At 38.2% G+C, this 9,449-nt stretch overlaps 1 protein-coding gene across 1 annotated transcript in view; it reads left to right on the forward strand.

Moving 5' to 3' along the window:
* Nucleotides 1-9,102, forward strand: part of LOC105527510 (uncharacterized protein C10orf67) — a 32,514-nt gene extending 23,412 nt beyond the window's left edge. The window contains exons 3-5 of the mRNA XM_011963839.1: nt 4,991-5,134; nt 6,705-6,779; nt 8,589-9,102. Of these exons, the coding sequence (XP_011819229.1) occupies nt 4,991-5,134; nt 6,705-6,779; nt 8,589-8,597 (228 nt within the window). The 3' untranslated portion in view covers nt 8,598-9,102. The remainder of the gene's footprint in view (nt 1-4,990; nt 5,135-6,704; nt 6,780-8,588) is intronic.
* Nucleotides 9,103-9,449: the final 347 nt, after the last annotated feature.

A 9,449-nucleotide genomic window follows, 5' to 3' on the forward strand; every position in this document is an offset into this window, starting at 1 on the left:
TTAATTATTGGATTCATATATTTTTTCTATATGAAGACTTTTGCCATATTGTCCTTTTTGTTCAATGTTAATTTATCTGTATCAGCATTCTCTGGGCTAGTATTTACCTGGCAAATCTTTCTCTTTTCTACACTGACATTATTTCTGTGTTGTATCTTAGATTATCTCTTATAAATTGTATATGGTTTTGAAAAATCCAATCTAATAATCTCTTTTAATAGCTAATTTATTCTATTCATATTAATTTTGACTACTGATAAATTTGTATTTTTCTGCCAACTTCTTTTTAAATTTCTCTTTATCTTATTTTTTCAATATCTCATTTTTCTCCTTCCCTACTCTTCAGTGATTGTATTAACTTTTCTTTAGTTTCTATTCTCTTCTCTACTAGTAATTAACTATTTTATCTTCATACTTTTAACGATTCATCTCAAATTTGAACATTCAACAGTTGACTAGAATTTGTAATTTCTACCATACAGTACAAGAAATGTAGAACCTTTATGTCTAATCATGTCCTTCTGTCTTTTATATTATTATTATCAAGTATTTCAGTTGTTTTCTCCTAATATTTTTGCAGTTAACTCTTCATATTGTTTTATACAATTAATGCTTGTTTAGATTTACTCACATTTACCAATTTATTTGCTCCTCATTCTTTCCCATATCTCAGTACTTCTTTCTGCATTTAATTTTCATTATTTCTAAAGATCTTTTGATCCTTTGTTCAGCAAGGATTATAGTGTACTTAGCATTAATATTGCACAACTTCATGTAAAACGCAATAACCTTGTAACTGTTTACCACCCTCCCATCTTTTATGCTGAGTACCATATGTATTGCATCTATTATACATATATTATAAACTCATAACAGTGCTATAAATTTTAAGCTAATAAGAGGAAAGCTAGTATTTTATATGTACCTAGATGTTTATCTTCCTTTGCTCTTTATTCTTTCCTGAAGATCTAGCTTTCCAGCCCGAATTATTTCTCTTTAGCCCAAAAAACTTTATTTAGCTATTCTCCTATTGTAGGTATTTTGGCAATGAATTCTGTTTTCTTTATTTAAAATGTTTTTACATTGAATATAGAATTCCGGGTTGACAAGTTGTGTTTTGTTTTGTTTTCTCGCTTTACAATTGCTCTGCAGGCTTTAATAATGTCTAAGAAAATAACCATTATTAGTCATTCCAAATGTTATTCCCCTGTATGTAGCTGTTTCTTTTCTGTCTGCTTTCAACATTTTCTTTTAATCTTTGGTTTTCAACAGCTTGATTATTATGTACCTAAGTGTGGTTTCGATGTATTTATCCTGCTTGGATAAATAAATTAAGCATCTATAATCTGTATGTTTCACCAAATTTGGGAGATTTGGAGCCACTAAATATATCTTCAAATATTTGTTGTACCCCACTTTTTCTATCCTTTCCTTCTGCAATTCCAATTACTTGTATGTTAGACTTCTCGTTATTAACTCACAAGTCCCTAAACTCTGTCCATTTTGTAAAATTTTAAAAATCTTTCTTTCTGTTTTTTATTTGATACATCTTCAAGTTCACAGTTTTTTTCTGCCATCTTTGTTCTTCTATTAAGTACTTTCAGTGAAGTTTTAATTTTGGATATTATATTTTTCAACTCAGGAATTTGTTTTCTTTATCAAAATTTTCTGTTTGTTGATATTTCCTTTTTTCATTTATTACAGCATATTGTTCTTTACTTCTTCATGTATAGTTATAATAGCTGGTTTAACATCTTTGGCAATTCTGACATTTTGGTAATATTGGAATTGGTTTCAATCTTTTTTCTTGAGACTGAATCACATTTTTCTGTTTTTGTATATAATCCAAGTAATTTGGATTATATTGTAGACAGTGTGGATGTTATCTTCTGAGTTCTGATACATTTCCCTAAAGAATGCTGAGGGTTTTTTGTTGTTGGTGGTGGTTTTTTTGTTTTGTTTTGTTTGTTTGTTTTTCATTTTTTGTTTTTTTTTTCACACAACCTGTTTGGATTAAAACAGAAAATTATGTCTTTTTTTTTTTTCAGGCTAAATCTTGGTTTTGTTCTATTATCTCTAGCTGGGCTATTTGCAGCTTGCCCCATGTATTTATCTCTCAGGGATGAGCCAGAGGTTTGTTCAGAGATGGGTTTCATTTTTGTTTTTTGGTTTATGAGACAGGGTCTCCCTCTGTTGCCCAGGGTGGAGTGCAGTAACACAATCATAGCTCACAGCAGCCCCAAACTCCTAGGGTCAAGTGATCCTCTCATCTCAGGCTCCCAAGTAGCTGAGACTACAGGCTACGCACCACCATGCCTGACTAATTTTTAAATTTTTTGTAGAGATGAGGTCTTACTATATTGTAAGGTGGGTCTTAACTGCTGGCCTCAAGTGACCCTTCCTCCTTGGCCTCCCAAAGTGCTGGGATTACAGACATAAGCCATCATGCATGGCTTGTACAAAGCTTTTACCATGATTTTAGAGTTTGTCTTTCTGATTTTTTTTTCATCTGGGACCCCACCCAAACGCTGTCACTTGACCTCTCAAAGTCTTGATATTCTCACCTGTAAAGTAAAACCTCCTATACAGTATGAGGATACTAAAATGAAAGTCTTCCCAGGATACCAGTACACCAGGCATCAAGTTCCAAACTAACTGTGAGTTAGAAACCGTTTGCAGATTTTGCAAGGGGAATGTTTCACATTAGATGAATGTCTCTTAGCTTTTGAATCAGATCAAGGACAATAAAGAAGGTCAGGGACTGAAGAGAAAAAACTGCTGAAGCCGACTCTAGAAAGAACTGTTGCCATGGTTCTTATGGGAGAAGGGCAGCAGAAGCAATCCTCCTCAACTCAAACTAGGAAGGCAGGCTTCAATGGAGCTTGAATGTATTTGCTGTCCTTAGAAGACACAAAGGACTGGTGCTTGACTCATGCTTGAGGAAGCAAAAGGGGGCTGTGATGAGTAGATAGAATGGCTTGATTGGGATCAGTCTGCACTTCCAGAGTTATTGGGGTAAAGGATGTGTAATTGTTTCCCTTAAACCATTTGTGGCCCTGAGAGAGAGGTGAAACCAGTGTGGGGTCATTTTGGGTCCTGTCCAGTAGAGTGATCTGGAAGAACAAAGGACCCCTAACAGCAGGGAGAAGAAAGAGGTGAACTCCACATTCAAAGAACCTGAGGAAGGAGTAGCAAGTGACCACTCAGAGTAGAGAAGCATCTGCTTAGGTCAAGATATATCTACAAAAGAGAAGGTCCTGGTTATCAGAATCTCTAGAGAAGCTACATCAGTGCCCAAGGGAAGAAGAGAAGTTAGTTCTCCTGGCCTGTAGCACCATGGTGAAGCCACCCCCCCACCCCCCCCCCCCCGCCAGGCAGGAACATCCTTGCCGCTCTATCCCTGCTGCCTTGTTCCTTGTGGAGATACAACCACTTGGGTGCTGGTGAGGAGGTGAGCAGAGAGAGCTCAAAGGTGAATCACTCTTTTTCATTACTCTCAGCAAAGGGAAAAACCTTATGAATGAAGTTGGAAGCATTTTAACTCATATATATATAATGTATATAATATATATACATATATGCACATTATATATGTGTGTATGTGTGTGTGTATATATATATTTAGATGGAGCCTTGCTCTGCTGCCCAGGCTGGAGTGCAGTGGTACGATCTTGGCTCACTGTAACCTTCATCTCCCGGGTTCAAGCTCCCAAGTGGTTGGGATTACAGGGGCACGCTGCCACACTTGGCTAATTTTTTGTATTTTTAGTAGAAACAGGGTTTTACCATGTCAGCCAGGTTGGTCTCAAACTCCTGACTTCAGGTGATCTGCCCACTTCAGCCTCCTAAAGTGTTGGGATTACAGGCATGAGCCACCTCACCTGGTAGTTATATTCTAAATGTTATTCTGAGGCTGTATTTGTAGTGATGGTAGGACTATGTTCCCAAGAATGAATAGAAAAGTCATGGGATTTTGTCATTTCCATTCAGAGCAGGGGAAGATTACATAGAGAATACATTTTTTTTTTTAGATCTCTCTTTTTTTCTTCTTTTAAGTTTTTGAAAAAATAGAGTCTCACTATATTGTCCAGGCTGGTTTCAAACTCCTGGGCTCACCTGATTCACCCCCCTTACCCTCCCAAAGTGTTGGGATTACAGGTGGGAGCCCTAGTGAATACATTTTAAATAGATGGGGGTAGATAAAAATACACTGTGTTTTGATTATTACAAATGGTTCTTAGTCAACATGCTGGTTACATATTTAAATGCTTGTGCTAGTAGATTCTCAGCAAATGATGATTCTTGCCTCTCTTTTCTGATCTGAAATCTACATCTTGAGAACTATACTTTTTGAGGTATGACAGAAGGCCAATGTTAACACAGATATTTTCTTCTGTGTGGGAAGAAACTACTAGGAAACTCTTGTCTTTTAGTCCATCAGCGTATCTGAGTTTGGCAAATTAATTGTCACTTTGAAAGCCTGGTCACCTAGGATGGAATTACTGGAATTCCACAATGCATACAATCATCTTAAAAATCAGGACAGACCTCTGACCAGGAACCCAGCTTATATGTCCAGAACCAGAGAATGTATTGGAATCTTTACACAGAGGACCTTTTCTCTCTATAATAATATACATTTTTTCCATTTTTTATTTAATACATGTGTGTGTGTATATATATATATTTTTTTAACTTTTAGATTCAGGGGTACATATGCAGGTTTGTTACATAGGTAAACTCATGTTACAGGGATTTGTTGTACAGATTATTTCATCACCCAGATACCAACGCTAGTTCCCATTAGTTATTTTCCCTGATCTTCTCCCTCCTTCCGCTCACCGCCCTAAGTAGGCCCCAGTGTGTGTTGCTCCCCTCTTTGAGTGCATGAGTTCTCATCATTTCGCTCCCACTTACGAAGTGACAACATACAGTATTTGGTTTTCTGTTCCTATGTTAGTTTGCTGAGGATAATATTTTCCATTTTTAGATGATGAAATCCCTCCAGGTGGATTTTGGGTTCCTCAAACAATTGCTTCAGTTGAAGTTTGAGGACCGACTGAAAGAGGAATCTTTGAGTCTCTTCAACATTCTACATGACAGGATCCTAGAAATTGAAAAGCATTATCAACAGGTAAATGTTCTCTTACTTCTTTTGTTTTATGTGTGGGTCGACACTGTGCTAGATGTGTATGCAGTGCAGTTTAGAATTTAGTAACTTGTGAGGGCAGTGTAATTTGCATTAGTTGTGTCTTACGTGGTAAGTAATACATAGAGCTTCACTATGTGTCAGGGACTTGTGTAAGTACTTAGCATATGAACTGATTTAATTCTCACATTTACCTTACGAAGTAGGCACAATTATTTTCCCTTTTTTACAGATGAGAAAACTGAGGCACTGAAAGGCTAATAACTTGTTCAAGGTCCCCAGTTAAAAAACAAGAGAAGCCAAGCACACGTGCCTCTAATCCTACCACTTTGGGAAGCCAGGGTGGGAGGCTGGCTTGAAGCTGGGAGTTCAAGACCAGCTTGGGCAACGTGGTGAGACCCTGTCTTTACAAAGAATAAAAGCATGAGCCAGATGTGGTGTTGCAGACCTGTAGTCCCCAGCTACTTAGGAGTCTGACACAGGGGAATCACTTGAGCCCAGGAGTTCAAGGCTTCAGTGAGCTATGATCGCACCACTGCACTCTAGCCTGGGTGATAAGTCGAGACCCCCATCTCAGAAAAACAAAAAACAAAACAAACGGACGTTACTGTTATTTCTGTGCCATAAAAACAAACAAAAACCATCTTTTGCTGACCACACCATGTTAAGTACCATGCTAAGCCTTTAAAATGTATTTACCCTTTAAATCTCTCAAAATGTGAAAATGGAAATCCTATTGTCTATGATTTACAGATCAAGAAATAGCTTGCCAAGGTTAAGTAACTTGCTTAAAGTCAGACAGATAGTAAAGGACACAATGATATTTAAATTCAATACCATCTGACTGTAAAGCCTATTTGAGGCTGGGAGGCGATGGCTCAGGCCTGTAATCCCAGCACTTTGAAAGGTTGAAGCGGGAGGATAGTCTGAGCCCAGGAGTTCGAGATCAGCCTGGGCAACAAAGCAATACCCGATCTCTACAAAATAAATTTAAAAATAAATTTTTTTTAGAAAAGGATAAAGCCTATTTGTTGTTTATACTCCATGCTGAAATCAGAATTGATATCAGAATCATGGGTATTTTTTTTAAATGCACTCTCTTCTATTGTTAATCTAAACAGATCTAATCAAATTATTTGATTAATCAGAAAATAACTCTAGTTTGCAGATTAGCACTATAGATTTCTTTTCATGAGCATATTCCATTCAAAAAGTACAAGGACCAGAGGAAGATAGGCATCACAAATAGACTTTACAACTTTTAAAAGCAGTTTTAGGAAGGCAGTAAAAGACTTTACTCAAGTGAAAAATGAAATGAAGTGTTCAAATTATCTATACATATTTTATCCATATGATCTCTCTATGGCTTTTGGTTGAGTATAAGTAAAAATAAAATGTGTCATAATAGCTGCAGGGTGGGAGAAATGATTATGAATTGAAGTTTTCAAGAGATTATGATTCAGATGATGTTTTTTTTACTGAGTCCCTCCCTAGTAGGTGTGGGTCATATTTGGAAATACATTATGGTGCTTGTTGCATTTATTTCTATTTTCAGAATGAGGATAAGATGAGAAAATCCTTCAATCAGCAGTTAGCCGATGCCATAGCTGTTATCAAAGGAATGTACCAGGTGAGTTTTTGTTTTTGGTGCTTTGGTTGTGGGCAAGGCTACCTTCAGCTGCTGTGTGCAAGGAGTGGGGATCACCTTGGCTTCCCAGTCTGTGTTTCCAGCTCTGAAGGCCTGTTTCCTCAATTTTCAGGTCACCTTAGAGGGATCAGGCCTAGGACTGTTTATGCTCACATTATAAAGCTTTCTAGAAACTGGAAAATTCTAATCTGGTATTCAGGACACCTGGGCGTGTATTAAAGTAATCCAAAGTTTATTTGGTGTGGTCAGAGCTGAATAGATGAAGGTCAGATGGTCCTAAGAGAGAGTTCAGAGAATCTGTAGTAAATTCCAGTTGGTGGATTAACTTTTCTAATGACAGGGACATTTTTATCTGCCAGACACATGCTTCATTTTCCTTCACAATGGGAAAATTCCTACCTTTAGTGGATTTTTTAGACTCAGCAAAGACCTTATGCTTCGTTTAGCATTTATAACTACATCCTCACCTTGCATTTCAATATACTTCCATAAGTAAATTTTTTGTGTAAGTCTTTTTGGGCACTGTTTGCAAGCTTCTTATCATAGCACTCAACACATTCTGTATTTAATTATTTAATTGCTTGTGAAGTGTCTTTGTTCCATGCCAGACTGTCAACCTTAAGGATCTCCTGTGTGTTACTCTCTGCTGTGCCTCTGCCTTTAGCGCTGTGACTGGTACATAATTAACAACCAGCTACTGATTGCTAAATGCATGAATGGTCACCTGTACCTGTGGCAGACAGTGCTGCCGCCTGCTCAAATGTCATTCTCTCCACTGCACATTTTCCCCACTGCTTTTTACTGACAGGGGCACTTCCAACTATAGAAACCAAAATGCTAGATTATTCCTCTTCCAGCTCCCTTTTTAGCTATAGCACAGACATTGGCAAAGTCGGGTCCCTAACCAATGAGACCTGAAGGTGAGTTGGCCGTGAGATTTTGGGGGAGGTGGTTCTTTCTAAGTAAAAGGGACTACTGAAGATATCATCTCACACTGGTCAGAATGGTTATTATTAAAAAGTCAAAAAAATAACAGATGCTGGTGAGGTTGCAGAGAAAATGGAACACTTGCTTATACACTGCTGATGGGAATGTAAATTAGTTCAGCCACTGTGGAAAGCAACTTGGAGATTTCTGAAAGAAATTAAAACAGAACTACCATTTGACCAACCAATCCCTTTGCTGGGTATATATCCAAAGAAAGATAAATCATTCTACCATAAAGACACATGCATGTATGTGTTCATTGCAGCACTGTTCACAATAGCAAAGACATGAAATCAACCTAGATGCCCATCAATGGTGGACTGAATTAAAAAAAATGTGGTACATATACACCATGGAATATTACATAGCCATTAAAAAGAATAAAATCACATCCTTTGCAGCAACATGGATGGAGCTGGAGGCCACTATCCTAAACAAATTAATACAGGAACAGAAAACCAAATATTGCGTGTTCTTACTTGTAAGTGGGAGCTAAACATTGAGAACATATGGACACGAAGGGAACAGTAGACACAGGGGCCTACTAGAGAGTGGAGGGTGGAGGTTGGGAGGAGGGTGAGGATCAAAAAACTACCTATTGAGTACTACGCTTATTACCTGGGTGATGGAATAATCTTACACCAAACCCCTGTGACATGCAATTTACCCATGTAATAAACCTGTACATGTACCCTCTGAATCTAAAACAAAAATTAGAAAGAAAAAAAAAGGGTCTCATGGAAGACCCTTTCTGTTTCTTTGCTTGATATTTTATGTCTCCTTCTGATGCTTGGAATTGCCGAGGCACTGTGAAACCAAACATTGAGATACTCTGGATGTGCTGAGGTAGCAGGGTAGAAAGATGAGAAGCAGAGGGGTCCTTGGTAATGTCATTGAGCCATGAAAAGTAACCCTGGACTTGCCCTGCCTGAGGCCTCTTAAATTCATGAAATAACAACCCCTCAGTGTTGAAGCCACTGTTAGTTGACTTTTCAGTTACTTGCAGCTGAAAACATCACAGGACATATTGCTCTGCTAATGATCTCTGTGACTCTGTGCCAAACTGTGTTTCCAAAGGCACCTGTGACACTCTCTCCCACTTACCTGCTTTTGTGCAACGTCACCTCGCTTCTCTCCCATCAAGAGGTGGAATCTGATTCCCCTCCCTTGAATCAGGGCTGCCTTTAGTGACTTGCTGATAAGCACAGAATGTGGAGGAAGTGAAGCTGCGTGACTTTTAAGTTAAGGTCAGAAGAAGTCTTGCAAGTTCATCCTTATTCTCTCTGAATGTTTGCCCTCTAGATTGTCCTTCCCTGAATTCAGCTACCATGCTGACAAAAGCCCTTGCCATATGGAAGATCTACATGTAGGTACTACTGGGTCTCCAGGCTCATCTCAGCCCCACCTTTGAGTCACCCCAGCCTAGGAGTCAAAAATATGAGTGGAGAAGCCTCCAGATGACTCGAGCTACCAGCCATGTAGGGTCTTTTTATGGAGGAGAGATAAGCCATCCCTGCTGTGCTTCTACTAATTCCCGACTCATTGAGTTTGGTTTTTTTTCTTTGTTTTGCTTTTTATTTTGGAGTCTTTTCTTTTTTTAGAGACAGGGGTCTCACTGTCTCCCAGGCTGGAATGTAGGGTGCTCATAGCTCACTGTAGCCTTAA

This window comes from Colobus angolensis, unplaced genomic scaffold (assembly GCF_000951035.1).
Source record: "Colobus angolensis palliatus isolate OR3802 unplaced genomic scaffold, Cang.pa_1.0 Scaffold63, whole genome shotgun sequence".
NCBI lineage: Eukaryota > Metazoa > Chordata > Mammalia > Primates > Cercopithecidae > Colobus > Colobus angolensis.